General features: G+C 41.2%; 1 protein-coding gene across 1 annotated transcript in view; it reads right to left on the bottom strand.

Moving 5' to 3' along the window:
* Positions 1-21,512, bottom strand: part of BRINP2 (BMP/retinoic acid inducible neural specific 2) — a 59,055-nt gene that overhangs the window by 22,937 nt on the left and 14,606 nt on the right. The window contains exons 2-3 of the mRNA XM_015818521.1: positions 7,516-7,706; positions 3,265-3,464 (exon numbers count right to left, since the gene is read on the bottom strand). Of these exons, the coding sequence (XP_015674007.1) occupies positions 3,265-3,464; positions 7,516-7,706 (391 nt within the window). The remainder of the gene's footprint in view (positions 1-3,264; positions 3,465-7,515; positions 7,707-21,512) is intronic.

The following is a 21,512-nucleotide window of genomic DNA, read 5'->3' as shown; positions in this document are numbered from 1 at the left end:
TGAAGATAGGAATGTATTTGAGAGTGAAGGAAGGAAACAGAGCATTTCTTTAGGGGTTTGCAAGAAAAGGATGTACTATTCTGGGCTGCTTTGGTCAGCTTCAGATTCTACCCTAGCCCTAAACAAACACAACTGATATGAAACTATCACATATTTCAGGAATCACTCCTATTTTGACTGTAAGAGGTAGCATCCTGAGGCACCTCCAAAAGGATACCAAAATTAAAATCAATAAGATTTATTTAAAAATTGTAAAATTGTCACAAAATCACTATATTGTGAGACTTTGTGCAAGAACATCCCAAAATAGACTGATTAATTTCAATCAATTAATTACTGAACCCTCTAGCTCAACATCCTATCAATTGGTTCAGAGGAGTACCATGACTGTTGTTATTTGCGAAGTCATGTCCGACCCATCACAACCCCATGGACAACGTTCTTCCAGGCCTTCCTGTCCTCTACCATCTTCTGGAGTCCATTTAAGCTTACACCTACTGCTCAGTGACTCTATCCAGCCACCTCATTCTCTGTCGTCCCCTTCTTCTATTGCCCTCAGTCTTTCCCAGCATTAGGCTCTTCTCCAGTGAGTCCTTCCTTCTCATTAGGTGGCCAAAGTATTTGAGTTTCAACTTCAGGATCTGGCCTTCTAAAGAGCAGTCGGGGTTGATCTCCTCTAGGACTGACCGGTTTGATCGCCTTGCAGTCCAGGGGACTTGCAGGAACATCAAAAACCAGTGAGAAGTCCTGGTCATCTGATATGATTGCTTTTTATCAATCCCAATCATCCATGATGGAAACTAAAACTGAACACCTGATTCCAAACAGTTTAGATCATAAGATATGATATTGAGATATACATGGAACTAGAAATCACTCTAAATTGGAATAGGTATGAAAATGAACGAAAGAAGATATTTCTTTAGAAACTGGCATGGTATAGAGCCGTGGTGGCGAACCTATGGCACACGTGCCACAGGTGGCAGGCAGAGCCCTCTCTGTGGGCACGTGCACCGTCGCCCCAGTCCTAGACCTTCAGCTGGGTTTTATAAAACCTTTTCACTTTAGGCCTCCGCCGCCGTGTGCAAAAAAAAAAAGGGTTCAATCAATCAATCAATTTCAACTTCTCGCAGGAAAAAAAAAGACCTCGCAAAGTTGGAATTGATTGATTGAACTTTTTAGTCCCATCCAGTCTGCCGTTATCACCGAAACCATGCCCACCCAATGGGCCACATCCACCCAATGGACCACGCCCATCCAGCACCCAACGATACATAAGTGGATTTTGGGTTGCAGTTTGGGCACTTGGTCTCTAAAAGGTTCGCCATCACTGGTATAGAGTCATGTTGAAATATAATTAAAACAAAATAACAAGCTTTATTGTTATTTTGAAATTGCTCTACTGTTATTTTTTATATTATTACAGTTCTCTGACTGGCTTTTATCTTATTAATACTTTTATTTTGTTTTTATTTCTTATTCGTTTATTTAGTCAAATTTATTTGGCTACCCATCTCACTTGAAGTGATTCTGGGTGGCAGACAACATATAAACCACCATGGCTGCTTATATAGAAAGGCAGTATAAAAATAAAGGTATTTTAATAAAGACAGCATAAAAATACAACAGAGTATAGTAATTGGTTGGAATAATTTTAAATCTTTAAAAGTAACTTCATATGTATTTTGAGGTTACTTTCTATTTAAGCTATAAATGGCATAATTTCAATAATATTGCAATGTCTTCCCACAAAATAACTCTATACATTTTACATCCAGAAAAAATGCCAGTATAAAATAAAGATAGCATCATGCTTTGGAGGCCATTAATGATACACAGGAGAAAGACAGTTTCTATCACTAGGAAGACTGAATTCAGATTTTTCTTTCCTAACAAGAAAGTTGCACAAGAATATAAGCCTTTCCTGCACAACTTAGAATTGTTTCAGTGAAACTTGTGCAGAAAAAAATTTCCACTAGAGTATTCCTTATATTAACAATGCCAGAAAAGGAAGGGAACATTTGCACAAATATATCTATCAACTCCAAAACTTAAAAGTGGTAGCAAAAAAATGAGAAAAAAACAGCACTTCATGCATATGAAATTAAATATGAAAGTACTTTGAAATTGCAAGGTGGAAAATTGGTTGTATAAGCAAGAATGAAGTACATCAAGTTTGTGACAGTGCAAGAGGCAGCACTGCTTCTAAAAATAGAAAAGAAATGTATAATAATTGGCTTGTTGAGAGAGAAGATTCCCCCACCTGTACTTCCTTCTCCAAAATTCAGCATAATTAGCAAAACCATTTCCCCATAAATAGCATAAAGTCAACAGGCCTGACTCCTGTTTGATATTCCTCCTGTATCTTTGGGTGGGTGGAGGAATAGAAATAGATGACTAACATGAAGGGTTTATAATTGTGGAAATCTCAGGGATGGGAGTTCTGATTAAGCAACCTGAAAATTATAGTCCAGGCACACAGAGAAGTTGAGGAGGGGGGAATAAATTGTATTCTGTCAAATGCAGAAGGAAAAGTAAAGTAACCAGCATCCAACAATTACAGAATACTCTGGGAGAAATACTGCAGGCTTCTGTCCAAAACTAAAACTGTCTCCTTCATAGCACATTGGGTTGAAAAGGGGATTAGCTGGCAAGGCTGAAAAAGTGGGAAACAGATGGAACCAGAGTCTAACTCAGCTTAAGTAACTTTATATATAGTGATTGCTCTAAGCTTATCCAATGAATGGAATTTGTCTGCTCTACCAAATCCAAGTCCATTTCTTTGTCTATGGCTCAGACAGTCGGCAACTTACATATATGCATCCCTTGGGCAGCCCTTTCATCTCTTCCCCCCTCATTTTGCAGTAAAGATGCAACAGTAAAGTAGCATTTTAGGTCTGTGTACTTGTCTTTTGACATTATTCTGTTTTGGAATTCTTGAGTATTCATTTGAGTTTAAATTCTTTTTATTTTTCAGTGTTATGCCCACTTTTCTGTCATGCCTGAGGGTACCCAGTACCTGGAAAACAAAAAAACAAAACAAAAGGCTAAGTGTGGCCAAGTGTAAAAGGTTATTCATATTTTTAACAGCTTCATCTCTGGTGCAAAGCTACACTTCTTTTTCTATGGGTCGCTTACTTTTTTATCATCATTACCAATTTTGCAACTTCAGGGTCTCAGTTATTGTTCAGAGAAATGGTTTTGCACAGAGCTCGTTCTCAAGGGTACTCTATATAACCCTTATTTATGTGCTTCTAGATTTACCTTGATTGCAGCAGTTGCTATCTGGATATGGTGGAGACGTCTTAGGGTGCTCTCCCGATCAATGAAGTATGAGGCTGCCAACTGATGCAGTGTTTCCAAGGAGACGGTGGTGTTATTTCCACCACTCCCTGATAGGTTACCAGCTTCTGCTTTCCGACTGAGCTTCCGTTTGTCCACAAAAATGGTCAAGGATTCTTCCCCTGTGAAGACATGAGGCTATATGCTGAGTTGGTTCAACACCAGGATTCAGAAGCATTGAGGCAATGGATAAATTTAACCACAAAAGAGAATAATGAAGAAAAAAAAAACCTACAACTTACTACAGTTTGACTTACAACAGTTCATTTAATGACTGTTCAAAGTTATGACATCATTGAAAAAAATTGATTTATGACCAGTTTTCACACTTATGACCATTACAGCATGCCCATATGATCAAAATTCAGACATTTTGCAATTGAGTCATATTTATTACAGTTGCAGTGTCACTGGATAATGTGATCAGCTTTTACGACCTTCTGACAAACAAAATCAATGGGTAAATCAGATTCACTTAACAACAGTGTTACTAACTTAACAACTACAATAATTCACTTAAAAACTATGGCAAAATAGGTTATAAAATGGGGCAAAACTCACTTAATAAATGTCTCACTTAGCAACATAAATTTTGGGCTCATTTGTGGTCATAGGTTGAGGACTATCTGTATATACCTTGTAGGACAGCTTTGGTCAAGATCTTCATCAGTCATAAGCCACCATTTAATAAGACTCATAACACAACTTCTGGTAAGCATACTTCACACCCCATACTTAATCATCTTGAATTGGGATCTATAATATGTTGAACCCAGTACAGTTTTTATAAGATAATCTGACCCCAGAATGGACAGAGAGCAAAGAACACATGGAAACCAGGAAGGTGATATTGGGAGGGGCTGGTTGTTGCTTGGAGGAGATTGATCTACCTATGATTGTTGTCTCTAGCTCCAGCTCTGATTGTTCCCATAGTATAGGATTTTTTTTCTCTGAGGAAGTAAAACTTAAGAAAGGGGTCTCTTTATTGTCTTTTCACATACATTTTAAATTGAGAAATTAACATTTTTGTTTTTGTTTAAATAACATATTTTAATTTATATAGGATTGGTTAAGTTAGTTTCATTTAAAAAAATATATTTCAAACAATAGAGATAGAAATGTAGGGTTATTTTATAATGAAGCTGGTGTCTACTCTAAGCAATACAAGTTATCCTGATTTGAAACTTTCCTATCAGACATTAGCATCTAACGGACCTTTGAACAGCATTCATAGAGCTGAAAAATTTTGACTCTTCTGCAATTATCACACTCAATCACATTGTAGTTTCTTTCTTTGACCAAAATCCTTGGAGTTACAAATAAAAATGGATCAATGTTTAATCCACAGGAAGCCTTAGCCAAAACACCTCTATTAGAATGTCTATTGCAATCATTTTTTATTGAGAAGTAACTAAAGTGTAACTAAATTTACACTTAGGAAGGAAAACCAAAGGTACAGGAGAGACCTGGCTCAAAAACAGTAACTGTGAGAGGGACCTTGGAGTCCTAGTGGACTATCAGTTGAATATGAGCCTTAAATATGAACAGCTTGCCTTCAGAAGTGCTTCATCATTAGAGGTTTTTAAGAAGAGGCTGGACAGTCACTTGTCTGAAATGGTAGGGTCTCCTGCTCGAGCAGGGGGTTGGACTAGAAGACCTCCAAAGGTCCCTTCCAGCTCAATTCTGATTCTAAGATCTCGTGCTTCTGTGAAATGTCTTACTACATACAGTAGTAGAGTCAGATCAAGTAATAACATAAAGAATTACTTTACATGGCACACAAAAACTCAGTTGCCCCAGTACTTAAAATGTTTAGCACATCACAACATTAAAAAGGATGGTTAATGTGAGTAAAGAAGGAAAAAGGATGTTAATCTGGCAATGGGAAAGGTATTATTTAAACCAAGCAATCACTCACTTAGTGAAATATCACTAATTGTCTTTAGTCTCTTGGCAAGCTTGTTTTGTTGCTAATACTAGATGTGACTTATGGATTTTTCAAAATCCATACTGCTGCTTTAAGTTCTTCTTTGAACTATGGCTTTAATCAATAACAAATCCTCCACACCAATGAATCCTAGTATGATAAATCCTTAGAGAAAGGTGTGAACCGCTTCGTCTACTGCTTTCTGCAGCAATTCTCTTGACCACCATGTTATACACAGCCTGAAGCTGGAATTAATTCTTTTTCTTTTGAGGAAGTGTCATGTATCTTAACTCTCTCCTCAAAGCTATTTTTGGATAGAAAACTACATCTTGTCCAAAGTTTCAATTCTCTTTTTAGCTCTTTAGCAATTTAGCAATTGGGGAGAGGGGGAGAGAAATTTATGGAAATCCTCCCAAAGGCCAAAAATATTATTGGAAGGAGTGAATATTATATGGATAAAGTACTGGATCATTCATTCATTCATTCATTCATTCATTCACTCACTCACTCACTCACTCACTCACTCACTCACTCACTCACTCACTCACTCACTCAGGTGCCTTCCACTCAGTATTGAGAAATAACTGCAGTTTTTGTAGTAAGATTTCAAAAGTGGTTTGCCATTCCCAGAGAGCCCTGACTATGCAGTGATTAGAATGCAGTATTGTAGGAAAATTCTGCCCACTATCTGGAGTTCAATCCTGAAAGGGTTCAAGGTTGACTCAGCCTCCCATTCTTCTGAGGTCAGTAAAATGAAGACCCAGATTGTTGGGGGCAATATGCTGACATTGTAAATCAGCCAGAGAATGCTGTAAAGCATTATGTGGCAGTATATAAGTCTAAGTGCTATTGCTATTGCCTGCTTACTATGGCTGAGAATGAGTGACTGGCTCAAGGTCACCCAATTGGCTTCACGGTATTATTTTCAATTACAATATATACAAGGTGGCTCAATGTTTTAAACTCCTTCTCCCCCACCCCCACATTTTTAATACATTCAAAAGCAGGTTTCTCTTAACTTATATTTGGCAACATTACTTAGTTGTCATGCACATTCCAATTGGAGCCATGAAGGCTTTAAAGTGACCATCTAGAGTGGCAAACAGTCATTCTGAGGGCCAATGAACAGATGAACCTATGGGGGAATCCATATTTGGATCATTGCAAGTATTATTTTAAATTCTAGAACTCACTCACCTGAAAAGCAAATAATTTAATGTCCTCTTCCTCAAATTATTGGGGGTGAAAATGGGGAAAATAGCAGAAGAGTTTCTGAAGTACCATTTATTCAAACCACAGCTTTGAAACATGGGGCTGTTTATCCATAACTGTCATGCGGTCTGTTGAATTACTATTCTTGAGCTGGAAAGAGGGACATGTCAGCTTGAGCGGGGGGGGGGTGGCATTCTTGAGCACAGAGCATTGTGGTACCAGTTGGAGGCTGCCTGAGAAGAATATTGTAATGTTGCATATCCTGCTGCCTCTAATTCTAAAGAGATGACAGTAATAGAAATTGGAATTGCCTTGGAATATACTAATGTTTCATATCCTTCTGTCTCTAACTGATTCTAAAGAGATGACAGTGATGGAAATCTTTGCCAACATGGTTGTGAGGCTGCAGACTGTGGCTCACAGAGGGAGGTTGCAGGGAAATGTTATGAAGACACAGCCATGACACATCTTTCCTGGAGACAAGTGCTGTTCGCTGATGGGGAAAGCATGTGTGTGATCATGACAGATATTGTCAGGATGTGACACTGCATTAGGTAGAGCAGAAGCACTATCACTATGGGCTATCACTATGATCTACAGCTTCTATGCAATCCTCATATATTCTTGCAATTTAGACAACTGATCTTTCTGATTGTGCCCTGAGTCTCTTCATATCTGTGCTTTAGCATGGCATAACAATTATTAAAACTGGATTGAGCTGCGTGGTTGCAACCCTGCGCACGATTACCTGAGAATAAACCGCACCTAAGGCACTGTCTCTGCTTCCAAACACATGTTCAAAAGATCCACATATTATGCACCAATGCTTGCAAATAACTCCATGCAACTTACTATTGAGTCTTTTTGTCTCACCTGAGCTTATTTAAGGAGTAAATGATATTCATCTTAATAAATGATTTGAACTGTAACTATTATAGTTAGGCTTCGTCCACTGTAAAAGCATCAGGAAATACTCTTAATATAATATGACCTTTGCTGATACAGCTCAAATCTATTGTTTATGAGCTCAGTACCTCCCAGAATTGCCGAGAGAAGGAAATGGGTCCCGTATTTTTTAATCAGGCTCTCTGTGATCTGTTGAAGGCTGGGCCGGCGCCCCAGAAGACGAATGTTGCGGATGAATTCTGGAGCCAGAGGCAAAGGCAAACTGAAGAACTCTTTTCTTTCCAATGCCAAGTTATTGACTTTCCAGCGAGCAAATTCTCTGGAAGAAAATAGTAAGACAAGAACATAAGGAAAGCTAGAAATAAATAAAGCAGATCACACCCGGGAGGCTCTAGGAATTTGTGTTAATCAAAAAAGAAAGAGCAAGTTTCTAGCCTTCAGGAATAAGTAACGAGTGGTGGGGTAGAATCTGCTGAAAATAATTTCCTCAATCTTGGAGGGATCTCAGATTATTACTATTTTTTTTAACACAACTGTTTATAAGTAGACCTTAACTTGCTATATGACATGGTAGGAAGATAAAAATTGGAAACATATTTAATCTGCTGAATATTTTTCTAATGGAAATGTTCAGCAGACTGAATTCACTAGTGAACTGAGTGCTTGATTTCTATTCTCTTCATACAGGACGAATGAATCCAATGAAGTCAAACCTTTATTACAGTCAAAGACCAGCATAAGAAGGGTGGTGTACAGGAAATTAAAAAGCATAAAAGATACAACAGAATAAAGATTACACACAAAAAGCTAAAAAGTATAAAAACAAAACCCTAAAAATAATATAAAAGGAGTGGTTGGAGCAGTAAATGAGTATAAAGGAGCATGACAAACTAAATCTATTATAATACAGAGCATCCTAGGTGCTCATTAAAACTGGTCTGCAGCACAGATCATCCATCATCTGATGGAGTTTTAAGTGTTACTGTACAAAACCTGACAACATTGTATGTTATAGAATGGTTGGTATTGCATGAGAACAGCAGGGAGGTGCAAAAATGTCCTGTGCTCCTTGGGTATTTTATACAGTAATGATGAGATGGGGCTAATACAAATGTCTCTGTAATACAGGCACTGGAGAGGTACATGTTCTATTGTTTCTATGTGTCCAGAGTGACAGAGGTAGGGAATCTTGTTATATCAGCCTTCAATGACAGCTGAGAGAAAAATGTGACATCATGCCAGAGGAAAGCCCTCAAGTGGTTAGGACAGTTAGGTACTTCAAGATTAGTTAAGTATGCCATAGAGAGACAGAGTATCTCTTGGGTTCACTGTCAGTAAAGGTTGGAGACTTGGCCAGGTCCAGTTGGTGCTCTGTGTCTGCTATACACTGTTTAATGAGTGCTGTGGCCTGAACATATCATCTACTAACTACATAGAAGGCCTGGAGAGAACCCAGGGATAACATTTTAGTTGTCACTGTCTTTTTCCAGGTGAATTGAGAATCACCCTTCCTAGTGGAGCAAGGCCAAGGTGAATAAAGGGTAGTCTGAACCAATAGTTGAGTATTGTCACCTATACTCTAGCTTCTACTTTCATGAGGGCTGTTTTAGTCTCAGAGTGGCATTAGAGACACAGTTTGGGGTTTGAAGGGCTTTAAACTTTGAGATTTGGACTGAAAAAGTTCTAATGGTGAAGAATTGGAGAAGGGGCTCAGCTGGCATCATAAAGAAATTGTGTTATTAGCTTGGCTTCAAATAATTTGAATGCTGCTAGTATATAGTGGTCATCTCTTATCTTAAAGAATTTAAGGATTGCAAATGAGCTCATCTGTGTATTTTCAGTGATGTCGTTTTCATGGGGTTCCCTACTGTTGGCAGAATATAGGACCATTTCCCAGATATTTGAAATAGTACACCTGCTCAATCTCGTGGCCATATATCCTCCACTAATTTTTGGACCTCTTGGAAAGTACTTTTGGCAAATCCTGGTTTTCTTATACTTGAGTTCTTGCCTAGAATAAAACAGAAATGTATCTTCCAGCTAGTTTGGCAGAGTGAAACGTCAAGTTGAGGAAATGGTTCAACATATAGAAATAGAATAGGAATGGGGCCAATATGCCTTTCTCAGTTCTGATAGCCTTAATGAGGTGGCCATATTGGAGTAGTCTGATGTCATGGTGGGAGAGGAAATCAATAAAACAAGGATCTCTGGTGGATATAAACCACCCAGCCACATTCCAGGTTAAAAGGATGACATTATGCTGGTGAATAAATGCTGCTTAAATGTCAAGCAGAGGTAATGTGCACTTGGGACTGGGTGGGTGATTTTTGCAAGAGAAGAAGGTTACGGTAATATTAGTTGACACTTGAGGCTACTGTAGTTGTGTCTCCCTATGAGGGGGATGAGGAGTGGCACCACTGGCTTCACATTCTTCTCTTCCAAATGTATGTCCACCTGGAGAACCTGTGCAACATGAGCAGTGAAATGTGGATCACTGGCAAGCAGGGATCCCAAGCGTTCTTTGCGAGTTATCCAGTGTTAAGTGGAGATGAAGGGAACTGTTTCTTCTAAGAGTCAGGTTCCTATGGGCCAGGGGAGGCACTTTAGTTTTGGAGGCAGATGAGGTTAAATCTCCAGATTGGGTTTCTGTATTGTTTGGCTGAGCTTTGTTACATTTACAAGCTGTTTCCTTTGGGTAACAGCTGCTTGGGATTGCATAGGTTTCTTGAGTATTGCTGGTGTAAAACTTCCAGAGGAGTCACTGTCAGTGTCACTTTGACTGTTATTGATGAGGGAATCAGTGTAATGTGCTGACAGCTTTCTATGTGTTTTGGTCATAGGAGAGGCAATAACATGAGATAGTTTAGAGGTTGAGCAACTCAAAGGGGCAGATGAATTAAATTGTGCTGGACTTCCATATCACTACCAGCACTGGGAGGGCAGATCAAGATTGTTTTGATGTCAGCAAGTTTTTTTTCCCCTCAGATTAATGAGTTCTGAGTTTATAGCTTCCTCCTTTGATGTTTGCTTAACCTCTTTGCTGCTGCCAAGTCTGGCAGATTTATTGCTTTTGGAAGTGTGTGTTTTTATGGATCTTATCTGCAAGTTCATGACCTTTTGTCACTTCCCTAGTGATGAGGTTGCCAACTAAGTCTCCTTAAAGACTCTGACAGTTTCGAAGTGATACGTCTGCCCTGGGAATTTGCTCATTTGAATAAATCTGGAAGGGAGAAAAGGCTGAGAAAAAAACTTTAAAAGATGCATTCAGTGTTTCTTAAACTGGGCAGATTGTGAAAAATCAAGTGAAAGATAACTGTTCTGCTTTGGCAGTTTAAGATCTAAGATTGGGAGATCACAATAAGCTTGAGGTTGTTCTATCTGTGGGCATTCCTATGGATTTCTAGGAGTCGCTTTTTCTGTAGCACATGGCATGGTTGGCTAAATTAACTATTTTTGCATGCCTGGAGGAATAGACTGCCAGAATGCTGACTGTGGCCAGCTTCTGCTGCGATATTAATTCCCAGGTTTCTATGGGGAATTTGCAGTCAAGGCCTTGTTGGTAGCCACTCACCTTGGCTGCAATTTCATTTAGCTGTTGCAATATAAGGGTCAAACTTTCTGCAGACAGAAGGCAGACTTCATGGGAAGTGTTGTGTCCTGAGCCTGCAGAAGCAGGCTCGGGACGATGCAAGAGTCCCGGGCAATTACAAAAGCTGCCCGGGACCAGACTGAGCGGCGCCGGCCTTGCGCGCATGCGCAAGGCGGGAAAAGACTGCCTGCTATTGGTTGGAATTGCCCGGGGATCCGGGGGTATAAATAGAGGCCTGCGTGCCTCTGCTCTTGTTGGCTGTTAGCTGTAAGAGAGAGAGAATAAAGCTCTGTTAGCAACATGCATTGCCTCCTTCGCCATTATTCTCCGGACTTAACACTGGCGACGAGGATGGGATTTAGTCTAGATAGCTAGGGAAGCTTGAAGACTCACCCAAACGAAGTCCGGAAGAGGGACGACGGCGTTGAAGTCAGCATCTATCCTGCCAGTACAGCATCGCTGGAGGGTGAGTGCGGCTGAAGAAAACCCTGTCCCTTGATCATGGCGAAAATCGGTCGATTATCTGAATTTGATGTCTCTCACCCGGAGAAGTGGGAATCTTATGTTGCAAGGGTGGAGACTTACTTTCGCGTGAATCAGATAAGGGAAGATGGCCTAAAGGCTGCCACAATGTTGTGTGTTTGTGGGCAAGACGCCTTTGAGATCACCGAGAATCTAGTCACCCCGGCCTCACTAGAAATTGTTTCATATTCTGATCTGAAGAAATTTTTGAAAGAACACTTCCAGCCCAAGCAATCTGTCATTGCTTGTAGGCACACATTTGAACTGAGGGATCAGTGAGCTGGGGAATCAGCAAAAGAATTCATTGCAGCCTTAAGAAGAGCGGCTAAACCATGTGAGTTCAAGGATCTTGAAGAAAGGCTGCGCGATCGTTTTGTGTGCGGACTGAGGAATAGAGACTTACAGCAGAAACTGTTTGCTAAGGAAGATGTCTCTTTCCAAGATGCTCTGCGAGAGTTTACGGCAGAGGAAGCTGCAGGCGGAGCGGTAAAGAATCTGCGGCCTACTCGAAGCGCTCCAGAGACTGCAGCCATCCACAAGGAGGACGTGCAGGAGGACTCGGAAGAGGATCCTGAAGATGAAGTGGACAAGCTTTATCAAGCAGCCGGAAGGAGGCCCAAAGGTCGTCCGGACAAAGGCCCAGCTGAGCTTCGATGCTTCGGATGCGGAGGTCGCCACAAGCGAGCGGAATGTCGAGCGTGCGGAAAGAAAGGCCACATCGCTGCGGTTTGCCTGGGTCGACAGAAGGTACAACCGAAGGAAGAATTGAATCTGAAAGGTACCAGGGTACCCAGCCAAAACAGGGTGGGGTTCTGTGCAACACGCAGGAACATTTTAAGAATAGGCACACACAAACCCCTTAAAAAGAAATTATCCCTTAAAGTGAGATTGCAAGGAGTTCCATTGTCGATGGAACTAGACACGGGGTCTGCCCTATCCATAATTTCCCTTAACACATTTCACAAAATCTGCAGCAGCAGTGGCCAGCGAGCTTCGCTAAGGCCTTCTAATGTAATCCTTACTGACTTTCAAAATTCCAAGGTGTGCGTTAAGGGGGAGGCCACCCTTAAGGTACAGTATACGAATTTTGAAGGCCCCTTAGACGTGCTGGTTGTGGGGGGTGAGCGCACGAGTCTAATTGGACTCGATTGGTTTGAGGCCTTAGGAATCCAGGTAACAGGGCTGCACAAGTTGCAAACGGAGACCCTTGCTGATGTCTGCAAGGAGTTTGCAGATGTGTTCAGTTCTGAGCTAGGATCCTACAAGAGACCTCCAGTTTCACTAAAGCTAGACTCAGCTGTACAGCCCATAAGGGTTAAACCTAGGAGAGTACCATTTGCTCTTAAGGGCAAAATTGATGCTGAACTGGACAAGTTGCTCCAGCAAGGCATTTTAGAGCCTGTAGATTCCAGCCTGTGGGAAACCCCCATTGTAACGCCTTTAAAGGCAAATGGGGACATTCGTATTTGTGCAGACTACAAGTGCACACTAAACAAGGCCCTACAGCAACATGCTTATCCTGTGCCTGTAGTGAGCCACATTTTGGCTTCTCTCAAAGAGGGCAAGATTTTTGCCAAGCTTGACCTGGCTCAAGCGTATCAACAGTTGCCTGTTGATGATGCAGCAGCAGAGGCTCAAACTATTGTTACCCACAGAGGGGCTTTCAAGGTGAAAAGGTTGCAGTTTGGGGTGAATGTAGCCCCAGGCATTTTTCAAAGTGTAATGGAAAACACCCTGAGGGGTATTCCTGGTGTGTGTCCTTATTTTGATGACGTTCTCATCGCAGGGGACTCTGCTCAAACGCTGGCAGAGAGGTTAAGGGCTGTTTTGCTTCGTTTCTGAAGAGCAGGCCTTAAGTTAAAACAGGACAAATGCAAGATTGGTGTACATTCCACTGATTTCCTGGGGTTCAGGATAGATGCTCAGGGTATACACCCGTCTGATGCTAAGCTCAAAGCTATTCAGCAGGCTCCAAGCCCTAAGTCTAAGGGTGAATTACAAGCCTTTTTGGGTTTACTAAACTTCTATCATGCTTTTCTACCTCATAAAGCTGCTATTGCTGAACCTTTACACAGACTTTTAGATAAAAATGCCTGTTGGCATTGGACCAAAGTCCATGAAGCCAGTTTCAATGAGGTTAAGGCCTTGCTTACATCCAATGCGGTGCTAGCTCATTTTAATGAGCAGTTGCAAGTGTGTCTGGCTTGTGATGCTTCCCCCTATGGTGTGGGTGCTGTGCTTAGCCATCTGACAGCTGATGGGACTCAGGTCCCTGTGGCATATTATTCTAGGACATTGTCTGCTGCTGAGCGTAACTATGCTCAAATTGATAGGGAGGCTTTGGCTATTGTGGCTGGAATTAAAAAATTCCATGATTTCATCTATGGCCACCATTTTAGGGTCTTTACTGACCACAAGCCTTTGCTGGGGTTATTCACTACATCCAAACAAACCCCACACATCCTGTCCCCTCGCATGCTGCAATGGTCCATTTTTTTGTCAGCTTATGACTATTCACTAGTTCACAAACCTGGCAGAGAAATGGGTCATGCTGATGGCTTAAGTAGGCTGCCATTGCCTACTGTGGAGCCTGATCCTGCCCCTGCTGTGCATATATTGTCCATTCAGGAATTGCCAGAGTGTCCCCTTAATGCTAGGGATGTGGCTGCTGAAACTGCCACTGATCACATGCTTAAATGCGTGCTGACATGGGTGCTGTCAGGTTGGCCTAACAGATGCCCAGAGGAGGACTTTCAACGTTTTTGGGTCAAGAGGCACGAGTTGTCCACTTTCAATGGCTGCCTCCTCTGGGGCTCTAGAGTTGTGATTCCGGCCTCATTGCGGTCGAGAATCTTAGTTTCCTTACATGAGGGTCACCCTGGGATTGTCAGGATGAAAGCGCTTGCGCGCAGCCATTTGTGGTGGCCTGGCATTGATAGGGCCATTGAGGCCCAGGTACATGGGTGTCATGCATGTCAGCAGTCCAGGCCAGAAATGCCCCAGGCCCCTGTGCATAGGTGGGAGGAAACACACACTCCATGGTCTAGAATACATATAGATTACGCTGGGCCCTTTCAGGGGCAATTCTTCCTGGTTGTTGTAGATAGCCATTCCAAATGGCTGGAGGTTGTGCCTGTGTCATCCACCACTACTGCCAAGACCATCCAGGTGTTGAGAAACATTTTTGCTGCCCATGGTCTGCCAGATGTGTTGGTGTCGGATAATGGTCCTCAATTTACTTCTACTGAGTTTCAGTGGTTTCTACAAGCCAACATGATTCACCACGCTACTTCGGCTCCATTCCACCCTTCCACCAACGGTCTGGCTGAACGGATGGTCCGCGTCGCCAAGGACGCTCTCAAGAAACTGACTTATGGCAATTGGCATCACAGGTTGGCTGACTTCCTTCTAGCCCATCGTTCTACTCCGTGCACTGCCATGGGTAAGTGCCTGGCTGAACTCCGTTGGGGTCGCTGGCTTGTGACTAAATTGGACAGGCTGCATCCGGAGCGAGTGGCTTCACAGGTGTCCCAGCTGCACCCACCACGGGTCCTTCAAGTGGGTGATCCTGTCTGGACCAGGAATTACGGGCCTGGACACCTCTGGGTCCCGGCTGTGGTTTGCAAGGTCTCGGGGCCTCTGTCCTACGAGGTGTCCTTGGACGACGGCCGCGTTCTTCACCGCCACATTGATCAACTACGTGTGAGGCAAGACTCGCCTCGGGTTCCTCCTCAGTCTTCTCTAGGGGGGGAGGAGGAATGGGAAATGCATTCTGGGATTCAGCATCAGCAGCCGACACTGGCTGTTGAGGACACCATGGGTACACAACACCCAAATTCCGCAAGTGCTCCAGATAGGAATTCATGGGAAAGGGGGCAAACATACACCCCCACACTCACTCCAGCCTAGGAGTCACACCGGAGGTATACTCACTACCCACAACTCACTAACAATACTCCAGACAAGGAGACTGACTGGGAGCATCCTCATAACTCACAACATACAAGAGAGCAGGCACAACAGGTTGGGGACTTGCCTTTTTCCGCAATGGCTCACAGAAGGAAGTCCCCATGCATTAGGGCTAACAGGGAGGTATCCTTGGACCCTACCACTACAGAAAAGAGCCAGGAAATTTACATACCTTCAGGGGACAAGGAGATGAGTTCAGAGGGCTCAGAAAGCTCCCTAAGAGGCAGGTTGACCAGGTATAGTGATCAGCAGAGTCCTGACTACCTGAGCCTTGGAGGCGAGCAGGGAAGTCAGGCAGCAGTATTAAGACAGCCACAGTGTAATTCACCTAGTGTGGAAAGCAACGGTGGGAATACTTCAAGCTCCCCAGGTCCGAGAAGGTTGCTACGGGTCAAAGGCCCTCCCAAATACCTTGCAGATTACATGAGGTGAACAAGAGTTATGGAAATCTGCACAAGAGGTACAGACTGGGTAACGCTTAGGAAAAGGGTGGGCGCATTGGTTCTCAGAACAGCAGAACGACCCTATGCTTCTCATACTCTGTGCATCTAATGCAAAAGTAGTAAACACATGCTCCACTAAAGTGGCGTCCATGTTGGGTGCAGCATTATTTTATCTAAGGGGGGAGGGGTGTTGTGTCCTGAGCCTGCAGAAGCAGGCTCGGGACGATGCAAGAGTCCCGGGCAATTGCAAAAGCTGCCCGGGACCAGACTGAGAGGCGCTGGCCTTGCGCGCATGCGCAAGGCGGGAAAAGACTGCATGCTATTGGTTGGAATTGCCCGGGGATCTGAGGGTATAAATAGAGGCCTGCGTGCCTCTGCTCTTGTTGGTTGTTAGCTGTAAGAGAGAGAGAATAAAGCTCTGTTAGCAACATGCATTGCCTCCTTCGCCATTATTCTCCGGACTTAACAGGAAGGTTTAGTGATGTAGTTGCAGGGAGATGTAGGACCCCTTGTTTCAAGGGGTTATATCCTTGCTGGGGTGAATGAGACAACTTGCCACAGCCAACCTGCTGCGGCCAACTCACCGTGGCCAACTCACTACCGGATAACTTGCCATGGCCAGCTTGCTGCAGGACAATTTTACAATTCTATTTAATTATTTAAAATAAATTTTAAAAAATATTTTAATTTTTGCCCTTCACATTTCATTCTATCCCTCCTTTTGCATGCTTTCTTTAATGATTCCACCATTTCTTTGATATTAGTGTAACTCTTGTCCCTCAGCGAGTTGTCCCATGGTGAGTTGGCCACAGCTAGTTGTCACAGACCCCTGTTTGGAGTGGGGAGAGACTTGGGCTGGGTCTTTGAAGGGCCAGGGAGGCGGGTTGTCTTATGACTGGGTTCTGTGTTGTCATAATCTTCGGAGGTGAATGGGTTCTCAGGCAGATTTTTTGTTGTTTATGCAATGGGGGAGATAGGCGTTAATCCTGGGTTCTGTGTTTCTTTATTTCTCTGCTAGATTTATGGGTCCCAGAGTCATTTGTGGGGCTGGTCTGATTCTTTTCTCTAGATGGCATTTTTGTGGTATAGGATTAAGCCGGATGGATAAGGCCTGTCACAAGCCCAGAGTTTATTTCAGGAGCTGTTCGTGTCTCACCAACTTGGCTCCTCCTCCCAGGTAGAATGAGATCTGTCTACATTGAAAGCTGATACACATCTCAGTTGGCACCAGGTTAAATGGACCAGTGACCTACTTCTGAATGAAATACTGTTTTAATATTACTCCTCACTGCCCCTTTAAGCTGTTGATGTTTCCAGAATTTATTCACATCTTTACCTACCTGAGAATGCAAAAAAAAATGTTACATGCAAACCAGTTCAAAAAAACAAGTGCCATATGTGGAATTCACATCAGAGCAGTATAATTAAAGTTAAATTTCTAAGTAGTCTGATTACAGGGGGAAAAGCCTCATCCAACTGAATAAGATTTCCTTCTGATTAGGCCTGCCTGAGATTCCATTCCATAGTTGTCTTTATTTCAAAACAAAAAAAATATATAGATGTTATCCCAAAGTTGAGTGTATAACTTGTCTGCTGCATAAGGACTTCATAACCCTGAGAGTCCAGCAGGACATGAAATGTGACTGATAGACAAAAGATGATGTCATAAATATGACTTGATTACCACATAGAAAAAGTGTTTATTATAGACCTGGTGGAAAAAACAATTACAAGCAAAGGAATTTTCAAAATTATAAAATGGGTGGAAATTCGCAGCCACTAATCTTAGCATTCCCTCCCACTTTTCATTCTGGGTTTATACAGACTCAAAGCAAACAGTAACCTCGAATGATTTTTTTTAAAAAACAACTAAGTAAGCTTGTGCCTTGTAATGGATCTTGGATGGACAACCACTAAAGAATATGGGAAATCATAATCTTGCTAATTATGGGAAACTGGAAAGTTAAAAATTATTGCTAATTATGTGCCACTTCAGACTGTAAAATAGTAAATGATAATGAGATAACTTCTTTCAAGTAAATGATTTCTGACTATTAATAAGAAAAGTGCTGAATAGACAGCCTGCCAGTGATAGCTTATCATTCCCATTTAGCAAGGACGGGCAAAATGGAAGAGAACTGAAACATGCTATCAAACTGTCCACATATGAGAAGTAAAAAAGGAGACTTTTTTTTACACTATGTAAGAGTTAGGCAAATTATTTTTTATAGCTGGAACATATTTGTATATGGTAAAAATGATACTTTAAAAATAATAAATTTATTATGGTATAAACTTTTGTGACTTTACAGCCATAATTAAATGCACAAAGTATCATTTATAGTGGTTAAGAGTGATTGTTAATGAATGATAATTAGATTTGTTTTGCATATGTTTAGTAACTAAATATTATATAAAGTGAATGGTTAGGCTTTAACATTTAAATTGTCTTTAACTATTCAGCCTGAGGACATTATTTTACATGCTACCAAAACTTATGCCAGAATAAATGCTGTCAAACAGATCAACAGAGCTCCTAAAATATGTTTGCAAGCAGCTGATGAAGGACATATAATTTTAAGATTTTAAATTTTATCTCTGAAGTTAATTACAACCTATTCCCCTCACATTTATTTTTAGCTGTTATAGATGTACTTACAAAAATAACTTATTTTTCTTACATTTTGGTAAACATATTAATAATTCCATGCTTTTATCTTTTTTTCCCTGTAAAATAACTAGAGGTTAAAGCATAGCTGAATAAAAAGAAATGATCCCAGAACGGATTATCATAAATTGGAATTATAAAAGTAGTTTTATTAAATATCTGTCTAAGGGGGGAAAGATAGCAAGCATTACACTCCAAGATTTTTATTTCATTTTTTTGGGAGAATAAGGCTAAATCAAAACTAATACTTCTAAAACTTTTAGATAAAAAAAAAAAATCAGATAGCAAGATTAGAAAAAGCATACCTTGAAGAAAGACATTTCTGAATAGATCAGGGTCCACTGAGTTGAATGGAAAGGTGATCTTACCCAGTGTAAAGTAACTTCATAGAGCCTGATTTAAAATCTTTCATCAATGAAATAGAAAGTACTTTTTGAACTTTCTGAAAAAATTACCTGGAAAAAAACCTATTGTATGTAGTATATGCCAGCCAAATGATCAAAATCTGTGTCAAGGAAAGCATTGAATAGTGAAAATTATACTTACTTTTCCTGTATTTATTGTTCAAATATATCTTCAAGAGAATGCATATATCATGTTGCAGCTGCCATAAATTAATCAAATTAAAACAATATCCAGCTTTTTCTCTTAATTAGCATAATTCATTTAAAAAGTCATCTGTGTTGCATTCTTCTTTGCAACCCAGAGAGAAGAATTTGTTGCTTTACAAAGCAGTGCATCTCTAGTTTTTGTCCTGCATCAGAAGTCAAATACCTATTTTACAAGCAGTAGGTCTAATAATTCACCCCCAACATTTTCAGTTTAAAATGATAATCAAATGTCAGCTTAGATCTGCAGGAATTTTCCAGAGGAAAGATGGGGACAAAACTGCACAGTGAAATGAGCCTGTAATTTGCTACTGCACAGCTATGAATTTTGTTCTATGAGCACTTTGCTATTTTGACATTTTAGAGTCCCATAGTATTAAAGCAGTAGAGCGTTGCATAAAAATTTCACACAATATGATCACGAATTCCAGTTCATCTTTATTTGGAATGAGGGATCATGAAGGAACTGAGAACAAGTTCCATTTGCCACAGACCTTCTGCTCAACCTTCACCTCAGCAGCCATACCCACAATGGTGTCCCAGGTAGAAAAAGGAACGGTTCTACAGGGGATTTTGAATCCTTATTTCTAGCCCTCTTGTTTTTATGGGTGGGTGGAATGACCCACATGTTTGGCAGAAATTTAGACAAGCATCAGCTGTCAGAAGTTTGGAGACCAATGTTAACCATCTGACAATTCTGTAACTGTCCTTTGAGGTCAGCTTCGGTGGCTCTACAGGTAGTGCTCAACTTAGAACCATTGTTTAGCAACTGTTCAATGGTGATGAAAGAAGTTATTTATGGCCGGTCCTCATGCAAATGACCATGCAACATCCCCATTGTCATGTGATTGAAAGTTTGGGCACTTGGCAACTGGCATGGATCTGTGACAGTTGCAGTGCTCTGGGGTCATGAGATAGACATTTGCAACCTTCCCAGCTGGTTTCTGACAAGCAAAGTCAATGAGGGAAGCCAGATTCACTTAAGAACTGCACGATTACTTAACAATAGCAGCAGTGCTTTGCTTAACAGCACAAAGAAAAAAGATTGAAAAATTGGATGCAACTCACTTATTAACAACCACTTTGCATAGCAAAGCAATGGAAATTCTGGTTTCCCAGTTGTGGTTGTAAGTCAAGGACCACCTATAGTTCAGGTCATGCTAAATATGGCCTAAAAGCTACATCAGTAGTTATGTGATTAGTGTTTATATATTCATCTTGGAACTCTGTATTATTTCTGGCTTTGCCAATCATCCCTTACTCCCTTGCTCCCCTTCCATCTTCCCCAATCAGACTTAATTAAAGTGTTTGCAAGCCATTGCCTGGCTTTAATTACCCTGAAATTTTCAAAATTAGAATGAAATTGGCTGATCATTGTTTACAGAGGCATTGTTAGGAGAACACAGCAGGCTGTTGAAATCATCTTCATGCCAGTCACCAGTGTGAAGAATATGTGCCACCTCTGAAGCTGAGGCCTGGTTGGCACACACCATGAGAGTTCCTTCATAGGAGGCAGATGTTAAGTTGATATATGTGAAATTACTGAGTGTCAACATGTTTATCTGTGGCAGAGAGTGCATGAATTCATTGCTTTCTTCTAATTCAGCCAGGTTGTCATACTGGAGAAAGGGATATGTCTATCCACCACAGGAATTCTTCATGTTTGTTAGATGAAGAGAGAAGGGTTGTGTTTGCATGAGACATTGATCTGTAATCTAATAAAAAAAATCAAAGTTTAGCCTATCAGGTTGTGTGAACCCAGAAAATCTGATTAACTGGTGGTTCAACATGTCATGCAAACTCGGATAAGAAGAAAAATGGAATTATGTTAGCCATGGGCAAGGGATTTGTGTGAACACAAGTAATGCCTTCTCCAAAGACGTATCTGTATCTTTTTTGCAATGCAAAAAGAAAAGAAAAAAAGAAAAAGAAAAGAATCAAGGACAATATATGGAAACCCCTTATCTCCGATCTCCCAGACAGAAACCTAGCAGTTGATAGACTACAATAATGGTCAAGAAATACAGTGATTGGAAAGACAGCTGTGCTATCCCATTTTTCATTTTCCTGATACTATAGTTTACTATGATACTATGATACAGGAGGATCTGGACAGACTTGAACACTGGCGCTATCTAACAAAATGAAATTCAATGGTGAAAAAAGTAAGGTTCTACATTTAGGCAAGAAAAACCAAATGTACAGGTATAGTATAGGGGGTACCTTGCTCAATAGTAGTAACTGTGAGAGGGATCTTGGAGTCCTAGTGGACAATCACTTAAATATGAGCCAGCAGTGTGCTGCAGCTGCCAAAAAAGCCAACACA

This window comes from Protobothrops mucrosquamatus, unplaced genomic scaffold, assembly GCF_001527695.2.
Source record: "Protobothrops mucrosquamatus isolate PMUCROS unplaced genomic scaffold, P.Mucros_1.0 scaffold757, whole genome shotgun sequence".
NCBI lineage: Eukaryota > Metazoa > Chordata > Lepidosauria > Squamata > Viperidae > Protobothrops > Protobothrops mucrosquamatus.
Note: the sequence above shows the minus strand (reverse complement) of the source record. Positions and strands in the feature narration are given on the sequence as shown.